The 19,138-nt window shown below is 43.3% G+C and overlaps 1 protein-coding gene and 1 long non-coding RNA gene across 2 annotated transcripts; one reads left to right on the top strand and one right to left on the bottom strand.

Annotated features, from left to right (window-relative positions):
- The first annotated feature begins 1,128 nt into the window (after positions 1 to 1,128).
- Positions 1,129 to 19,091, top strand: LOC112584695. Its single transcript, XR_003109074.3, has 3 exons — positions 1,129 to 1,938; positions 2,961 to 3,038; positions 18,527 to 19,091. It is a non-coding gene; the product is annotated as an uncharacterized LOC112584695 (long non-coding RNA).
- Positions 11,440 to 18,709, bottom strand: ANAPC16 (anaphase promoting complex subunit 16). The gene is made up of 3 exons (XM_006063014.4): positions 18,568 to 18,709; positions 13,186 to 13,260; positions 11,440 to 12,264 (listed from the first exon to the last, which is right to left on the bottom strand). Exons 1-3 carry the CDS (start codon positions 18,707 to 18,709, stop codon positions 12,149 to 12,151), a joined length of 333 nt encoding a protein of 110 aa, XP_006063076.1. The 3' UTR covers positions 11,440 to 12,148.
- Positions 19,092 to 19,138: the final 47 nt, after the last annotated feature.

Genomic DNA, 19,138 nt, shown 5'->3' with positions numbered 1-19,138 from the left:
CAGGGAGCTGAGGCACAGGGCAGACAGCATTGGGCTCTCCATGCTCCTCTGGACAGTTCTACACCACATGCCTAAGCCTTTAGTTGTTTTGGAGAATTTGTTAGGAAATCACCTTTTCATCAAATTCATCTGGATAGAAACTTTGAGGGTAAAGGCTTACATTCATTTTAATGATTTGAAGTGCTGGTCTTAAAATAGTTATCCCTGAAGTGTCGGGTTTGCACAGCAAGTAAAAGACATTACTCTGCCAACAGAAGTCCATATAGTCAAGGCTATGGACTTCCCAGTGGTCACATATGTTTGTGAGATCTGGGCAGTAAAGAAGGCAGAGCATCAAAGAATTGATGCCTCTGAACTGTGGTGCTGGAGGAGACTCCTGAGAGTCCCTTGGACAGCAAGGGGATCAAACCTGTCAATCTTAAAGGAAATCAACCCTGCATACTCATTGGAAGGACTGATGCTGAAACTGAAGCTCCAGTCTTTTGGTCATCTCATTGGAAAACTCCCTGATGCTGGGAAAGATTGAGGACAGGAGAAGAGGGTGTCAGAGGATAAGACGGCTGGATGTCATCACTGATACAGTGGACATGCACTTGGGCAAACTTTGGGAGATGGTGAGGGACAGGGAGGCCTGGCAGGCTGCAGTCCATGTGGTCGCAAACAGTCTGACACGACTGGGCAACTGAAGAACAAAGTGTCAGGACATCTGGGTCCAAAAGCCTTGAATTTCTGATTTGGGTTGTTCCTCCCAGTTTCCCAGAGCCTCAGCTTTGTCATCTGAAGGATGTTTTGTCATGAGGAACATGAGATGTTATTACGTGGCAGTGCCAAGCAAGTTGAGGATGCTTCGTGATGATTGGGAACATCGGTGCCCACAGTCTGGTCGTGGGGCCTCACACAGTAGGGAGGGCACAATGGAAGTGGCCTCCTGGGGTCCCACAGTGGGCTTTGTGTGGTGCAGGCGAGCGAAGGCGGAGGCTAGTGAGAGGCGGCACTAGGACCCAGGGGCCGAATCTGGAGGCTCAGCTGGGGAAGTTCACAGCCGGAGCACAATGTTCTCAATGTACCCGCAGGAAACCCTGAAGAGGAGAGCTGCACATGGCCTGCTGCTGGGTGTGTTCTGGTCCTAGCCTTTTATTCTTTTTCCTAACCTCAGTCCCCACTTTCACATCCTGTGACCTGCAGAGCTGCAGGGCCCCACCCTGCTGGGCTGGTCCCAGGCCCTGGGAGAGCAATCAATGCAGGAAGCCCAAAACCTGGCTGGCCTTCACCATTTTCAAATAAGACCGTTTGCTTCTAACCTTGGTTTCCTGAATCAGCCCTTTGTGATGGAAACTTTTCACAGTGCGGAAGGCAGACACAGGGGACAAAGTTGGGTTTCTAGCTGAGGCGGGGGTCTTGGCTCAGAAGCAAGGGAAACAGCTGATACCTCTGAACCACCTCCTCCCTTCCTCCCTGAAGGCCAGACTCCACCTGGGATGGGGCGAGGGCCTCCACTGCTGCTGCATAAATCAGGAGGAACTGGGAGCTGCCTGGGAAACCAGGGCCAGGTTTGGAGCAGAACGTTGTATGATGTGGTTCCTAGTTTTTATTTCCACGAATGCTATAATATGTTGTCCTACCGAGCTATTTTTATTGAATGAAAAGATTTTAAAAAAGCAAACCTCTACAAAACCAACAGCCCTCTGTTACAGGGAAGGACAAGGTGAACTTTTCACTTCCTTCCTCACAGCCTATCAGCTCATCTGCGGTTTGGTGTCACCCACACTTCCGTGCTATATTCAATCTCAATTTTTGCCTCCTTGTTTTTGAAACTGCAAGAGCAAGGCTTTTAAACTCATGTTGCTCCTGCATGTTGCATGAGACTTGCTAAAGAGTCTTTTTAGTGATTTGTCACAGCTGATTGCAGAGAGGCTAGATGCCAGCCTGGAGGCAGAGGTAAGCCCAGAGAGTAAACAGTAGGGGAGTCTGTGAGCAGCCAGCCCCACCCAGCTGTCCTCAGCAACCTGAGCTGTTGGGGGCAGCAAATAAGCAGCAAAGCTCTTCCTTTATGACACCACAGGTCTGCCTCCTTAATGAGGGGCCTGGTCATTGAAAATAAACTCTGGTGCTTATATTATGCTCCCTTAATAAGGCTTTTTCCACTCTAGCATTTCCGAGTCTTTTCCCAAATCTTGTTTGTAAGAGAGTTTAAGTGTGTCCTCCCCAGAGGCTGATAGAGATTCGACTGGGTGCTTCCCAGACTTGTCCAAGCTCAGGGATTCCCTTCTTAGAGAAGGAACTTCCCAAAGCCAACACTACTGCTGCTCGGGGGAAGTAAGCACAAAGCTTGCAGCTCCCAAAGACCTGGGGTCTAGTCTTAATTTTGCCAATTTGCTGTGCAACCCCGTGCAAGTCACTTTCTCACTTGAGACTTCAATATCCTCATTTATAGAAGGAGAGGGTTTGGTCAGACACCGTCGCTGTTACAGGTGTAATTGTGTCCCTCCTCAAAGTTTATATATTGAAGTCCTAACCCCAGTGACTTTAGCGTGTGACCTTATTTGGAGATATTGTTGTTTAGTCACTAAGTCATGTCCGACTCTTCGCATGCCCATGGACTGTAGCTTACCAGGCTCCTCTGTCCATGGGAATCTCCTGGCAAGAGTACTGGAGTGGGTTGCCATTTCCTTCTCCAGAGGATCTTCCCGACCCAAGGATCGAACCCACATCTTCTGCCTTGGCAGAAGGGTTCTTTATCACTGAGCCACTTGGAGATAGAACCTTAAAAAAGGTAATCAAATTAAAATGAGGTCAGTAGGGTGAGCCCTAATCTAAGATGATGACTGGCATCCTTAAAGAAAAGGGAGATTTGGACACAGAGACGTGCATAGAGTGATGATGATGTAAAGAGACACTGAGAGGAGGTGATCATGTATAAGCCAAGGAGAGAGGCCTCAAATAGATCCTTTCCCTCACAGCCTCCAGCAGGAACCAACCACAGTGAACCAGCCATGGTGGCATCTTGATCTTGGGCTTCTGGACTTCAAAACTATGAGGTAATTAAGTTTCTGTTGTTTAAGCCACTCAGTCTGTGTACTTTGTTATGGCAGCCCTAGCCCAAAGGAATACAGTTGCCAAGGCCCTTCGGCTCTTAGACTATGGGATTCTTTCCTGCCATCCCTTGGTGGCTTCCTCTGCCCCACATAGCCTTTCTGCTACCCTCTCCCAGTAAGTAAATGGCATTATGTCTGAAGTGCTTAGCACAGTGCCCCACATATAGTAATTCCTCACTACATATTAACCATGATGAATGTTCTTCGCATGCCTGGATATGACCTGTACCTACCCCGGGAGCCTATGTGCCAAATGAGAGGTGTGGGTGCTGAGCCTGGGCCCTCATGGTCACTCATGCCTTCATTCCCGAAGCCTTTCCTATCCCCCTTGGCAGCTTTTTTTCATTTTTGAAAACATTAATTTATTTATTTGGCTGCATTGGATCTTGTGACATGCAAGATCTTTCAGTTACAGCATGTGGAATCTCATTCTTTGACCAGAGATTGAACCAGGCCCCCTGCATTGGGAGCGCAGTCTTCGCCACTGGACCACCAGGGGAGTCCTCCTCCCCTCGGCAGCTTTTCAACTGAAGAGTATTAGAGTGACACCTTCTAGGAGCCGAACTCTTTTTCATGGAAAGTTCATTTTGGCCACAGAACCAGTAGGACTCAAAAGAGACTGCAAAAGCTCAGGCTAGATGATGGTTCCTCTGTTCTTAGATTCAGTGATTCCCCAGGGTCATGAAGAGGTGTAGAACTCTGAGGTTGAGCCTCTGCTTTCATATTTGCCCAATGAGGATGCCCGCTGGTTGGCAGCAGAGTAAGGCTTAACTACAGGTGCAGCTGGGGCTCGCCATCCCAGACAGCGCAACGCTGCCTTCCTGCTTGGGCATCCCTCCCCGCTTCTGCTGCTTTTTTAGCCCTGCTCTCAGAATGAATTCTCCTCTGTACTGAGAGATGGCATGGGGATGAGGTCTTGCTTTCTTCCTGGCTGCTGAGTCTGTAGGTCTCTGGAGACGATAGCACCTGGGTCCTCCAGCTGCCATCTCAGGCAGGCTGGGAGACTGTGATTTTCCTTTCCATGATCAGGAGTGCTTTCAAAAAGCACTCTAGCCTTGAGCATTGAAGCAGTATCACAGAATGAGCCTCGAGTCTTCTCTGGGCAATGACACTGGTCCAGGATAGAAGGTCCTGGGTTGTCCTCTAGACAGTATGTTGGAGAGCTAAGTTGCCCTGACTTCATAGAATATTCCAGACTTACTGTATTTTGGAGACTCTGCAGAAAGTTAAGTGGGTAGAATCTGACTTCAACAACCCCCAAGCATGAACTTTAGGTTTGCTAAACAGATGAAATGCCCGTGCTTGTGTGGTTTATATGCCTGGAGATTTCTGAGAATAAGGAGAGGGAGACAGGGTGTGGGAGTTTACTTCAGGCCTTCAGGGCCAGGCAAGGAAGGAGGAGAAACCAGTCCGGGGGAACAACATCTCTCCGCATAGTCCATATACTTTAAATCTGATCCCTTCAGACTGCCTCTTATCCTGGTTTGGCTCAGAGCCCAGAAGGGAGGTTCCTTCGGTAATTCTGAGCTTGGAACATCTGCCTTCCCCTAAAAGTAACTAAATAAGTTACAAATCTGTAAATGCTTCCTTTCTCAGCCAGAGCAACAGCACCGTGAACAGTACTGCCTAGTGGCCGGTAAAGATCACTCCGGTGCCTTATGCCAGGCTAAGGGGCTTGACCTTCCAGGCCCTGAGGAGCCTGCTTCCCGAGTTATTTATTGTGAAGGGCAGGATTCTTGGCCTCTTTCTTAGGTGTACCCTAGCCCTGTCAGAGAAATGCTGTCTTGATGGAAAGTAGAGCATGGCTCAAAACAGTCTGGTTTTTGCTTCCTTCTCCCGAGAGGGCACTCCCCTCCCCAGCTTACAGGCTCAGCTCCAGCCACACCAGATGACTTTCGGAGTTCCACGAATGCAGCCCTGCCTATGCGCGTGCTAGTCCCTGTACTTGGAATGCTTCTCTGGCATCTTCCCCTCTGACCCCGACTGACCAGTCCGCTCAGGCCCAGGCTCACCTTCCCTAGGAAAATTTCCTTGTCATCTCCCCTTCCTTCCCACCACCAAGCCCTCTTGGCTTTCATGGCACCCCGTATAGACCAGAGTCATGGAGTATGGTGCTGTATAGATTCCGTGTTTCTGTTTACTTGTCTGCTTTTTTCACTGGTCCAAGTGTTTTCTCAACTGGCAGCAGGAGAGTTACACGAGACCCCCAGTTATAGACCTGTTGGATCCCAGGAATCATGCTAGCGAGTCTGTATTTTCATTAAGCTTAATTCTGAGGCACAGCTAGGTTTGGGAACTATTGCTCCTTCTTTGTATTTCTGTTGCCTTACGTATTACCAGAGACGTAGTAGGCACTCAAGAAATGTCTGACCCTTCTAGTCTCTCTCTGGTAACCTCTTCTTGTTTTCACTTCCTTCCCTCGCTAGCCCCAGACCAACCATCTGCTTACCCTCTTGTGCTTACCATATAACCACCAACTATGCATTTTTTTTCTATTCCTACTGCCAGGCTGCTAGGAGCTCCTGGTATACTTCTCCAATGACTGGTGCCATGGCAAATTTAGGGACTTGAACTGCAAATGGCCCCTGAATGTGCTTGGCAGTCTGACCCTGGTCAGCTCCTTCCCATTCTTCACAGGGACCATTCCCAATCCCCGTTCCCGCCTCCTGCCACAGGCCACAGACCAACTTGCCTCCTGCATCACAGAGAAAAAAGAAGCCTTCTGATGGGAACTCCCTCAACTTCCTGCCACCTCACCTGCATTTATCCACATCAGCACTACCCTTTCGCCCTCCTTCCCCTCTAATAATCGCCCCACCTGGGCTCTGGGTCCCATCCCTCCCACTTGTCAGGGACCTCACACCTTCAATTATGCCCTCTTTCTGGCCTCTCCCAAAAACAAATGTCTTGACTGTGTTTCTTCCTTTAACTGTCACGCTCCCTGCCCCTCATTTTTGCTTCCCCTTACCACTGAACTTCTTAAAAGTGTTGCCTAGATTTGGCCCCACATTTTCACCTTCCACTCACTCTCCCAGCCACAGCAGACTGACTCCGCCTCCACTGTACCACTTAGGTGGCTGCTCTTGAGACAAGGTCACCAACAAGCTCCTTGGTAAAGTCCCAAGGCCTTCTCCACCCCTGTCACTTAACTGCTTGGCTACACCAGATACTGGTGTTTGCAGCAGCCCCCTTCTTAAAATGTCCTTTCTCCTGGTTTCCCTGATGCCATATTCCTCATTTTCCAGCCATTTCTGGTGACTTCCTGCCACTTGCTTTCCTGGGCTCCTCCTCCTCCTCTGAGAAGGTTCTAATTCTCTTCTCACTCTGGGTTCTCTCCCTGGGCAGTGCCATTCGTGCCTACCTTTGGCTGCATATCGCTAGTCTGGAGAGTCCCAAATCTAACTCTAGCCCAGATCACTCTCATGAGCTATAGACCAGAGAGTCAACTGCCAGATATCTCCTTGAATCCACATCTCTCCCTGTATCCCTGTTTCAGTGAATAGAATCCCGTCCATCAGCTATTTAGACACGAAACCCAGGTGTCCTACTTGAATTCTCCAAGTCTGACGAGTCACCAGGTCCCACATAGGTTATTCCTTGAGTAACTCTCAGTTAAAATCTATCCTCTTGTCTCCACATTTTTAAGGTTGCAGTTAGGTCTCCCCTGGATTTCCATGACAGCTTCCAAAAGGATCTGGGTCTTATCACCACTAATTTGCACTGTTCCTTGCAGCAGCTGCTGCTGCTGCTGCTAAGTTGCTTTAGTCCTGCCCAACTCTGTGCAACCCCATAGACAGCAGCCCACCAGGCTCCTCCGTCCCTGGGATTCTCCAGGCAAGAACCCTGGAGTGGGTTGCCATTTCCTTCTCCAATGCATGAAAGTGAAAAGTCAAAGTGAAGTTGCTCAGTTGTGTCCGACTCTTAGCGACCCCATGGACTGCAGCCTACCAGGCTCCTCCATCCATGGGAGTTTCCAGGCAAGAGTACTGGAGTGGGTTGCCATTGCCTTCTCCTTCCTGACAGCTAAGATTTCTAAAGTGAAACCAGATCTTGTCATTCCCCTACTTCAAACCCTTTAATGGTTCCCCACTGTCCTCTAGTTGAAGTTCAAATTCCTTAGCAAAACCCATCAGGTCCAGTTTTGTCTCATCTCTTGTCTTTATGAATCATCCATAACAAAGCAACCACAGCCCCATAGAAGCACGATGCCCTGCCTCACTCTTGGGCCTTTGCATATTTTGTACTATCTAGAGTCCTTCCTTCTCACCCCACCTACTTGTTCTCCAGGTCTTAGCTGGAGTGGGTTGCCATTTCCTTCTTCTTCTCTAACCCTTACTCAGCTGGGTTAGCTGTCTCTGATTTTACATGGTTTCTGTTATCATACAGTTTTTAGACTGAAAATTACTCTTTTATCTCTTTTAATATCTCTATATAAACTCAAAGCTGATGACTGTGTCTTGATTGACAGCATATCCTCAGCATCTAGCAGATGCTAGACACAGAGTAAGTGCTCAGTAAATGTCTGTAGAATGAATAAAAGACATTTGGAAATAAACATCCACTCTGTTGTTCCTTTGGAGTAGGAAATGGCAACCCACTCCAGCATTCTTGCCTGGAGAATCCCAGGGACAGAGAGGCCTGGTGGGCTGCCGTCTATGGGGTTGCAGAGAGTCGGACACGCCTGAAACGACTTAGCAGCAGCAGCAGCTATTGTTCCTGGTAATAAACTGTATGTTGTTTCATTACCTTCCTTAAAGAGCTTATATTATAAAAATGGTGTAAGTGGATTCTGGAGAAGCAGCTTCTCTACGGAGACTGGTGGAGAAGGAAATGGCAACCCACTCCAGTATTCTTGCCTGGAGAATCCCAGGGACAGGGGAGCCTGGTGGGCTGCCGTCTATGGGGTTGCAGAGAGTTGGACACAACTGAAGCGACTTAGCAGCAGCAGCAGCAGGAAGACTGGACAGGCTGGAGAAATCAGAGTATCTGGAGAGGTGGAGAGCAGCTTGTGGATGCTGACGTGTGGAACCACCATAGGGCCTGTGTGCCGGAGCCTATGAGGAGGGCAGGGGGCCACCAGCATCATTTTCCCAGGCTCCTCCCATGGCTGTTTTGGACACAGCTTCCACTTGTCAGTACAGCATTATAGAGAGAGCTCTAGGCTGGGCTCTGGCTTATTGTCTTGTCAATCAATTGCCTTAGGTGTTTCTCCAGTATGGATGCTGCACCATAGCTAGCCCAGCTTCCACATGAGGGTAAACATAAACATACAACAAATTCATACTTCCATTCACTCAGTAAATACCTGCAGCATACCTACCATGTGCCAGCTAGTGTCCTAGCTACTGAATATACATACAGCAATGAATGAGACAGGTAAGGGCCTGTTAACCAGGTGGATGAACTAGATGGTCTCTAAGATCTCTTCCATTCAGCTCTAAGTTCTGAGACTCCCTCTTTGACCAGATGCAAAGTAAGAAGGCAGGCTAGTAGCACAGGGTCCCGTTCCAGCCTCCTCCTCCCATTCTTCACTCTTGGTGCCATTTCCATCCCAACTCAGCTCTGGGAAACCAGAGATCCAGCATCATTTGCCTTCTGCCTGCAACCCCAAACTTCCCCAAGTATCTGTTAGTTAAACCTTGTACCTCTTTTGTGGAGAGGATTTGTCTTGCTTGGAACTTTGGGCAATTACAAGGAGGCCAGGCGAGATATTTTAGGCATGGTTAGGTGCTCTGACAAAATGAGAGGGAGAAGCATAACTGCCTTCTCCTCCAAGCGTATTATCTCTTGGGTTTGCCTGAAAGGGAACCATGTCCTTGGGCTGTTCCTCCTCTTCCTTGTGGACGATAGGCATCTCCTGGTCCTATCTCTTTTCTTCTACCTTTGGCTTGGCCTTAAGGTCCAAAGTTTCTACACTTCAGTATCTGGCGTTCTGATAGGGAACAAGGGATTCAAGGCCTCCCAACCATGTGGGGGAAGGGAACCTGAGGGCTTCAAGTAAGTGGACTGAGCAGAGAGATCGTAGTGTCAGGAACTTGATTTAGAGTTCCAGACCACTGTCATTCCAGGTGAGTATCAGGCATAGGATGGCACTAATAAATAAAGCACTTAAGCTTATCAGTGAACACTGAGAACTTCAATGCTGATCTTAGATAATTAAAGTAAAAAAGTAAGATTTTTAACTTCATAAAAGTAAAACCAGCTTTATGTAAGTTTACTATTTGTGTCTTATTACCATGAGACAAGGCACTTATATGGAGTTGTGTATCAAACTGACGTGAACAATTCTTTATTAGCAAATTCTGCCTTCACATTTTCTAGTGTATGACAAACTAGAAGGCATAAAGGTTTGAAAGGCCTATATTGTTAACTATACTTTGGTTAATAATCTTGGTACCTTACCTTCTCTGTACTGGTTTCCTCAACTGTCAACTACCTGCCTCATTTATCTCACAGGGTTGATGTGGGATTCAAGATGAGACATTTATGAAACTGCAAACTGTTTTATGCACTGAAACACTCGTTACCATCAGCTTTCTTAAGATGGAGGCTGTCTGTGAAATCCTGGCTGTTAGCTGCCATCTTCCCGGTCTTCCTCCTTGCACACACAGGGAGGAAGACAGGTATACACACACAGGGTATGTATCCCTTAAGCATCTAACTTCATCATGCCGAATCTTAAAAGGTTATGTAGATACTGACATAGCTACTTTCTATCAGTTCTTAAAGGAAGAGGAAGAGGCTGTTCCCTCATTGTACCTTATCACCAAGCAGTGAGAGGAAGCAGGGAGGGTAGTATTAAGGTTTATTTCCTCCAGGTAGTTAATTCATTTTATCACTAGAAAAAAAAAAAGGTTTTAGCGTTTTTCTTTGTATGAGGCACTGGGTTGGGGTCAGTGGGATGAAGCATGATACATATGTGTGTGTGTATGTATATATATATATATAAACCTTTCAATTTTATATATATATGTATATAAAATAATCTCAGCTTTGGAGGCTGGCACACTCAGTTCAAATCCAGACTTGGCCACTTACTTAGCTAGGCAGCCTGGGCATGTAGTAATGCCTTCTCTGAGCTTCAAGTTCATCTGTATTAGGGTTTTTTTTTACACATCTTGCAGTGTTACTGAAAGGACTATAATTAGTTCCTTTGATTGACTGGCACATAATGAGTGCAGAAGTGATGAAAGATGAACAACAGGTCCATCTTCAAGCCCAAAAGCATGGTAATCGGAGTTATAGATGAGACATAATGACCACCAGAAAGGTGCAGAGAGGGAGGGGCCATCTTCAAACAGTGAGGGTCTTGTTTCTGGCAGCACTCAAGGAGAAGCTGAACGGTCACTGGAAAAGGTGCTTCAGAAAGTATTTCCACTGAACTCTATAGATCTCTTCAATTTATAAGGCCATGAAAAGAAATGTACAACTTAAAGAGACAAAAATTCTTTAAGTTCAATACCAGAGGGTAAAGACGAGGTAATACAGTGGGTGGGTCCTATAGTTACATAAATCAAATGAAAGTTAGTGACTGTTTCTAAACTGTCACTGAAAATATGATTGAAAGGTTTATTGCAGACTAGGTATTTAAAATTTTTCCTTTGGTAATCATGAAGATGGTTGATACCCAAAAGGACAATGTTAGGAAGTTCAACGGCTTTCAATAATGGAACTGGTTTAGGTTAAGAAGTATTATATGGAAATTAGTGAGTTTGAGGGCTGGTAATTTTTGTGCTCTGATGTGCTTCAGAGACAAGGTTAGTGGGCTGAATTGTCAGTAAACTGCCATCTGTTTTAAGTTCCAAGATTTTCTTCGGAGTCTGGGCTACGTGGCCATGTGCGGGTCTTCATCTTCCCTGTGCTCAGACTCCGTATCAACTCAATGAGGCCACCACCTCCCTGTCACAGAGTATGTATTAAAACGTTCTGAACTCCTGAGATTAAGGCCAACTGCTACTGGGATTTTATTTATTCATAATTAACTGACTCTAAGCAGGTCAGGAACAAGTTATTAATGAGGAGAAAGGCAAATTCTGTCTGGGGCAAAATTTGCATACAATCTAAATGATTCTCCTAACTATGTAGTGTGGACGTGGGGGGTCCCATGAGGAAAAACAAAAGATTATCTCTTAGCTTATCAGGTTTTTCCTTATCATGGTTAAAAACCTACTTAGATATTGATGATAAATTCATATACTTCTAAAAAGACAAATATCCCTGAGATGAAGCAAATCTACCATTTGTTTAGGAGAAATGGTTTTTAGATTCCCTTCTTATAAAAAAGTAATTTGACCTCTTCCCCCTATCCCAAATCCCTGAGGCTTTGAAAGGATCAAGAAACCAATTTGGAGTTCTTTCAAAGGATTTATTTGCTACAGAATTGCCAGAGCCCACCAACAAGATGAACTCAGGATTTCTGTGTTTAAAAGGATTTTGCTCACTGCTTTATTTTTACAAGAACTTCAACATTCAAAAAGCAATTCTTTTTGCCAGCATTTGGCATGCCTAGAAGAGGTTAGAAAAAGTTAGAATCTATAGAATTAGATGTCTAAAAATAGAAAAAATCCCAAACATTAAAAAATTCCTAATTTGGACAAGTCCTGAGTCGAAATCACATTCATCTGCAAAAAGAAGGGTTTTCGGTCAGAAATGTATTTTATAACTTCAGATCCTGACCTTGGACTTGACTGGTGAGGATTCTAGGAACTGCATGAATGACAGGAGGGATGTCTTTCGTCTGGCCAATTCTGCCATGTGTCCTGGATTGTGAAGTTTTATAAATCTTTTTTAAACCCAAACTTCCTGGTTCTCTGATGTCGATTGTCTAAATCTGATTCTCAATACTTTTTTAAACAAATAAGCAAAAAATTTCCCTGCAAGATCACACACTTAAGAATTTGTTGCTTGTGTATAGATACAGAGAAACCAAGTATGAATGTGAATTAACAATTCAGTGATGGAGCCGTGAATCTCGGATGGCTATATACATTGTAAGAAAAGTTCCTTGCTAGACCTGCACTTGCTGTGCACCCGAGATGACCATCCAGGCCAGGTTAACCTGAAGAGGGTGTGAACCCCAGCAGCTGCTCGATGGGTTTAAATCGCCATTCATCTGCCTCCAGCTCTTCTACCAAACCAGCTAGTTTTTCCATCCGAGCAACCTGCTGATCTGTAAAGAATCAAGGAGATAGTATTTATTAATTATACACCAAGCAGCAAGATGATGACTGATTTAAAAATAATTTCTAGAAAGATTTTTTTCCCCCCTCAATATTCTAGTAATGGGGTCTTACCCTATGTTGTCAGAAGACTTAATCTTTTCTTTAATTTACATTTTATTTTTAATTGTAGGATAATTACTTAAGACAATCTTAAAAAAATCATCTTATTTTATCTTCCATGCCATTTGTGTATGAAATTTGTGACTGCTACACTAAGAATCTAGGGTTACAAGTAGTTAAGACTCGGTGCTTCCACTGCAGGGGGAACTGGTTCTATTCCTAGTTGGGGAACTAAGATCCTGTATGCTACAAAAAACAAACAAACCCCAAAAGCCAAAAACCTAGGGTTACAAGCAATTGCAGCTCCCCCTACCCCCACCCACCCCAACATTATGTTCTCAGGGGAGAAACAGTCTGGTTTGGTGGTGGAACAGAGTTCCCTGATGCATAAATGAAGACCTGGTGAGGCATGATAGAATAGAAAAGGTGCTACCAGGATCTTCGAATCCAGGTAGACCAAGAAGTATTACATACATACCCGAAGATGCAGACAGTGGTAACACTGGAGGACAACAGGAAAAGAAGGTTTCAGGAAGGAGTGGAAAAAGCAATACAAGAGGAGTAGGAAGCATTAGCTCCCCTAGGAAACTAACCCCTTTGACTTCAAATTTAAGCCTTAATGTAACATTATGCGTGGATTAAGAACTGTAGAATGTTCTTGTCTGCAGGCAATTTGGGAAGTCCACTTAAGTAGCCTTGCTGAGTTTTTGTTACAGAGCACTCTGACCTTTCTAAATCCCCCTCTCCCACCCTTCCACTCCCTAGTAAGTTCATTTGCACAGTTAAGTACACAGTACTCATGTGCTTACCATGTTTCACCTGTTTAAGCGTAGATGCCACTTGATAGCTGAAAACAGATTCACAGAGGAATCTCTCAGAGCCGTCTAGAAACAGAAGAGGACAAGTTTTAATCTGCTCCAGTCCATTTTAATCTAATGGCTTCTGATCAACGTAGTAAACACATCCATTCTCCCTGCTTTTACATTCGGGTCTAGTTTTCAGTGTTTACAAAGGGCTTCTGTTTCACTTAGAATTAACACTGCTGTGTTATAAAAGCTACTTCTTCTATACCTAGAATGTTAAAATAGTCCCTCTACTTGTTCAAGAGTTTAAAAATAGTGTTAAAATAACAAAAATAAGAAACCCCAGTCTGATGTCCTGGTCAACATTTCTCCCATCCTAACTTGACAATTTCTTAATGTTCTCCTATTTTGTATGTCAAGCAATCACTGACAACTAACACATTTGGCCATGTGGCCCTGAACTTTGAAAATACAAAGGTACACCAAAACTCTTAATCATTTTCATTCTACAAAGTAAAGTTGAAGAAAAACAGCTATTGTCAATATTTTGTATATCAAATTATATCACAATGACCATCACAAACACTGCTGGGAAATTTCATTCTGTAAACGCAAATTGTAACCTTGATTTTCCAACTAAACCAGAACACTGCAATTTGGATGGTGATAAAAGTATGGTGCAATTTCAGAACCTAGCATTGTACTGATGCCAAGAACTGGATACATGAAGGTAGCTAATTCAGTCACCCCAGTACTTGGAAGATGATTGTGAAACATAAGCTGGTTCATGTTATTCCTTATCAGGCAAGGGCTGATCCAACAAAACATACCCCTGAAGACGTAGAACTCATGTAGGAAAATGTGACTTCATGGGGTAGCAGAAACCATTCAGGGAAGGGATCTTATTGCAGAAATTCTAAAACAAATGAAGGGAGAGGACACGGCTGTCTTTTTTTAGGTGGCAGTTCATGCCAGCACTGCTGGGTGTCAAGCACTCACCCATCAATCACGGGCTGCTGCCGTCAACCAGCTATTAAGTGACAAGGAGACAGGACTAACATATTCTGGCTTCATGCTGAGTTTCACACAAGGAAGACCTTATTTCAGAAGCTCATGATAAATAAGAAAAACCATAGGTACTATATTCAAATAGCTTAAATATATGACCAAGAGGGCTTCTAATATTATCTTCAAAATTGGTGCAAAAATATAATTATTCCATACATAATATGTATGAAAATTATTATGTATTAACATATATGCATCGGAGAAGGCAATGGCACCCCACTCCAGTACTCTTGCCTGGAAAATCCCATGGATGGCGGAGCCTGGTGGGCTGCAGTCCATGGGGTCGCTAGGAGTTGGACATGACTGAGCAACTTCCCTTTCACTTTTCACTTTCATGCATTGGAGAAGGAAATGGCAACCCACTCCAGTGTTCTTGCCTGGAGAATCCCAGGGACGGGGGAGCCTGGTGGGCTGCTGTCTATGGGGTCGCACAGAGTCGGACACAACTGAAGCGACTTAGCAATATATATGCATATTATATATTATTTCAAAATATAATTTCATATGGTGATGTAGACTTTGAGGAGAGTGTTCTTTTTTTTTTTTTTGAGTGTTATTCTTTAAATTCAACTTCTTTTCTAAATATTGGAAGATGATTCTAAATATTGTGTCATATGGGGATATGATCCCATTCCCTCCTCCCACCCCTATTCCTCTGGCAGAATGTAACTCATTTATAAGTATATCATCTAAACTGAGCAAAAATTTAATTTTCAATTATTGAATATTATACTGGCTGTCCAGTTTAAAGATCTATGATATTAAGATGATATTACTGAGTTTTTCAAATAAGGGAAATGTAAGCCAATGATATTACTGAGTTTTTCAAATAAGGGAAATGGCCTGAAAATAACTATGAATCCCACAATGGGAAGAGGGACTGTGTGAACATTTGACACTAATGATGCAATTTATTATGCCTAATAAATTGTGTAAGTATGCCAGCATTCATACCCTTGCTTAAAGAATCAAATTATAACTTAAGTTTTATTTTAGGAAGAGCAAAGCATACGGAATTAGAGCTCTTCTCAGGTGGTTTGATTCTGAACTTGAGGATATCACACAAGGCAGTGGGGATTCTGGCTGTAAGGACCAGGCCAAGATTTGTTTGCAAGCTCTAAAGTGCTACCTCCCGCTTACATTTAATCACAGGTGTTATTAGGATAAATGCTTAAATTATAACATTTGCATATTTCCCTTGATAATGAACTTCAAAGCAAAAGGATGTAAGCTAATCTTTCAAAAAGGCACTTGCACATCACTTTGCTGCTTTGTATGTCTATGGAACACATTTTTGCTGATTTGCAGCTTTGTATTAACCACAAAGTCCACTGCTTCTTAGCTACATCCTATTAGACGTGATATCTGTAACAATCTAAAGTCTGGAATTTCTCCAGAGAGGAGTCAGCCTGGGGCAATCTGTCTTCCATTTAGAAATTGTAATCAAACTCTTTGTAACACACCAAGTAGCAATACATCAGCTTTCCTCTTAAGGGACAAGTAAAGGTTATAAATGGTGAAAATTTCAGTAAATTGTCCAAATCTAACACTACTGTTAACTCCAATAAATAGGATGCTAACAAATTCATTTAAAAGCCTATTATCCCACAGCGGGAAAACAGGCAATGGCAGATAATTTATGCTCCAGTGGCGTACGATGCCACCAAAATCCAGCCATTTCAGACTGGAAGGCAGTCTCTAATTTGCTTACTAATATCTGGGTGAGACAATCCTAGCCAAAGGCAGAGGAATGTTGAAAAGTCCTGTACAGTATACTGCTTATGTGAGGTGTCCGATATCAGACAGCAGATACACAAAAAAGTTAATACACAAGGTTAAGTACAGGTTATTTGGGTTTATTATCCTAGACTTAGGAGGATGCAAGACCAAGTTGAACCTGTTAAGATAATAAACAGCACCTAATTGCTTTTGTTCTTGCTCTGAAGAGGCAACCCTTCCTACTCTATTTTCATACAGGCATATCTCAGAGATGTCGTAGGCCTGGTTCCTGACCACTGCCATAAAGCAAATCACACTAATTTTTTAGTTTCCCATTGCATATAAAAGTTATGTTTATACCATGCTGTAGTCTGTTAAGTGTGCAATAGTGTTATGTCTAAAAAAAAAATGTACATACCTTAATTAAAAAATACTGCTAAAAAAATGCTAACCAACATCAAGCCTTCAGGGAAATGTAAACGTTTTGCTGGTGGAGGGTTTGAAATACTGTCAGCATTACCAAAATGTGACACAGAGATAGGCAATGAGTAAATGCTGTTGAAAAAATGGCGCCAACATACTTGTTCAAGGCAAGGTTGCCCAGACCTTCAATCTGTAAGATACATGGTATCAGCAAAGCCCAACCAAACAAGGTATGCCTGTACTCCATTAAACTACCGTAAGAAAAACCGTCAGGTACACGTGCATTAGATTACTCGCATAGTAGTATCACCCATAAATATAGCAGGATGAGGTATCCAAATCTACCATCCTTTTAATTCAAATTTAAGGGTAGCCTTTTCAATTTAACATTTTTCATTTGACTCAGGATAGTTCAAGGGCTGCCACCTCTAAGTTTTCATAGTTTGTCCTTAAATGTATAGGTGAAACTTTAAACCTAAGGAAGAAATCCCAAACTGGGCACTGCATATTTAAACTTAAATTCATTCTACAGTAGAAAGGCAACACAGTCCCCCATGAAGCATAGTGGGATGGAATAAAAGTGGACAGAACTATCACTTGTTAGAACATCAACATTTAGACTAATCTCAGAAGCCTTTCTTCTTTAATGTTTCCAAGAAGTCTGGTGTACACCGACCAAGAATGCTGACAGCTCTGAGACCACGAGGTGCCGCCCGTATTAAATTCCTCCTGTAGCTAGACTTCAAATGACTTTAATCTTAAGGGTTCGTTGTTAAATAAGGATTCCTTTTCTGCTGCCATAAAACTCATTAAGCAATTTAAGTACCTCCAACTTTTGATTTGTTTTGGGAGAAACTTCCTAATACCAGGTCTCTGCAGCATATAACTTAAGTCATAATTTATTTTTAGTGCCAAATATGGCAAACAAGGCCCTAGATGTTCACTACCTCCAGACTCTGTGATGTTAGCTTGAGTATTCAGCTAATTGAAAACAAAAGGGCATAGACAGAAGTATCAGTACATACACCTCATATGTATCACTAACTACATACAATATCTGATTGTTTACGTCACCAGTCATGATTTGAACCAATTCTAAAAAGTCTTCCTATGTTTAGTCCCAGTCTTCCTATGTTTTCCTGTCACAAGTGATACTTCTGTCTGCGTTGGCTTAATCCAAACCTCTGCTTTTTATTATACCTGATATAAATGAAGACCACCCCCCAAAAACTGACTCTTAACTACAGTCTGTGCCTTTCTCAGGTATTTCCAGATTAATTTTTAAGTATATTTACTGAAATGTGCAATATTTAAAGCAAAAAGGATCAATATACAATTAAGCACAGATGTGCTAGAATCAAGTAGATTTTGAATCTTTAATAGGTTCTTGGCTGATTTTTTTTGAGGTAGGAAGAAGAATAGTTAAGGACCCCTTTCATGAGAATCCCCTGGATGTTAGTCAAAATGGAGATTCCTGTGCTATAGACTAATTTGGAATCTATAGGTGAGCCAGAAATGTGCATTTTAAATAAGCTCTTTAGGAGGTTTTAATGCTTTCTATTAAGAAGTGTACCTGATGAATTCTAGGTGCTAAAGTTGTTTCATGCTTATAGCCTGTGCCCTGATCTTGGCCAGCCAGTTTGCAAATGTGTGCTGAATAAGATGGGGGATGATTCGATGCAAATCCAGCTCCAGTGCTTGAGAAACCACACCGCATTGCCCTGCAGTGGGCCACGTAAGAACAGTAGATTGGTTTTTATTTTCTCTCAGAATCTCTTCATCTATCTATAGGTGAATTACATTAGAAAAAAAAAATATGAAACCCACTAACCATAGGGAAGCCGACTGGTGCCAGGATAAAGCAAACTGGAGCAGGAGTGTAATGGAATTCCTGGTTCAAGTGCTGACTGTCTTTTCACATGGTCAAATCACTTTATCTTTTCTGGATCTAAATAACTCTAAATGACCTCCATGATTTCCAAAGTCTTTTTCAGCTCCAAAATTCTAATTCTGGAGAAACATTTGTGTTTTAAAGATATTTTGAAATAAGGACAAGAGATGAAATGTGGAGCTGAAATCAGGACAAACTCGTAACTAATCCACTTAATAGCTTCTTTACAATTAATATTCATTGCAGGTCTGAATCCAATTATTCAGCAAAAAGCAGCATGAGATCACCTTCCAACATCTCTCCAGCTCCTTTGGGGTAGGTGAAAAGGGCTTTCCGTGGTGGGGCAAGGTCTGAGACACTGAAACCAGATCCAGCAACAGAACTTCCACTGACCCCACCAGCTGAGGAGGAGGATGAAGAGGCAGCCATTTCCTCTCCAGTAGAATTCTCACTTCACTACAGAGAAAGAAAAACAGCGATTGGCAAGTTTATGGAAGTGAGACTGACAACATTTCATTCCAGCTACCGTGAAAGCCAGCATACAGTTTAGTCAAGAATTAGTTCCAAATTTTTCTACCCTCTGTACTCCCACGATCTTTTATGGCTCCTTGGGCCAAAACGTCACTCAGGATTTTAAGTGAAAATATGTTTATTCTTAGTTTTTCTACATAAAACACTACTTCCTACCATTAGCAAACTGTTTATGTCATTTGGGATTGACTGTGGGTGATTTATGGGTTATGAAAGGGTGATATGGCAGTGCCAAGGTAGCAATTTGACTGAGGAAATAAATTATATGAGGATAAAACAACCATGCCTCATGGGACAGTTTGTCTTGGATACATCCTGACCAAGCCA

This window comes from Bubalus bubalis, chromosome 4 (assembly GCF_019923935.1).
Source record: "Bubalus bubalis isolate 160015118507 breed Murrah chromosome 4, NDDB_SH_1, whole genome shotgun sequence".
NCBI lineage: Eukaryota > Metazoa > Chordata > Mammalia > Artiodactyla > Bovidae > Bubalus > Bubalus bubalis.
The sequence above is the reverse complement of the archived record's forward strand: the minus strand, read 5'-3'. Positions and strand labels throughout refer to the sequence as shown.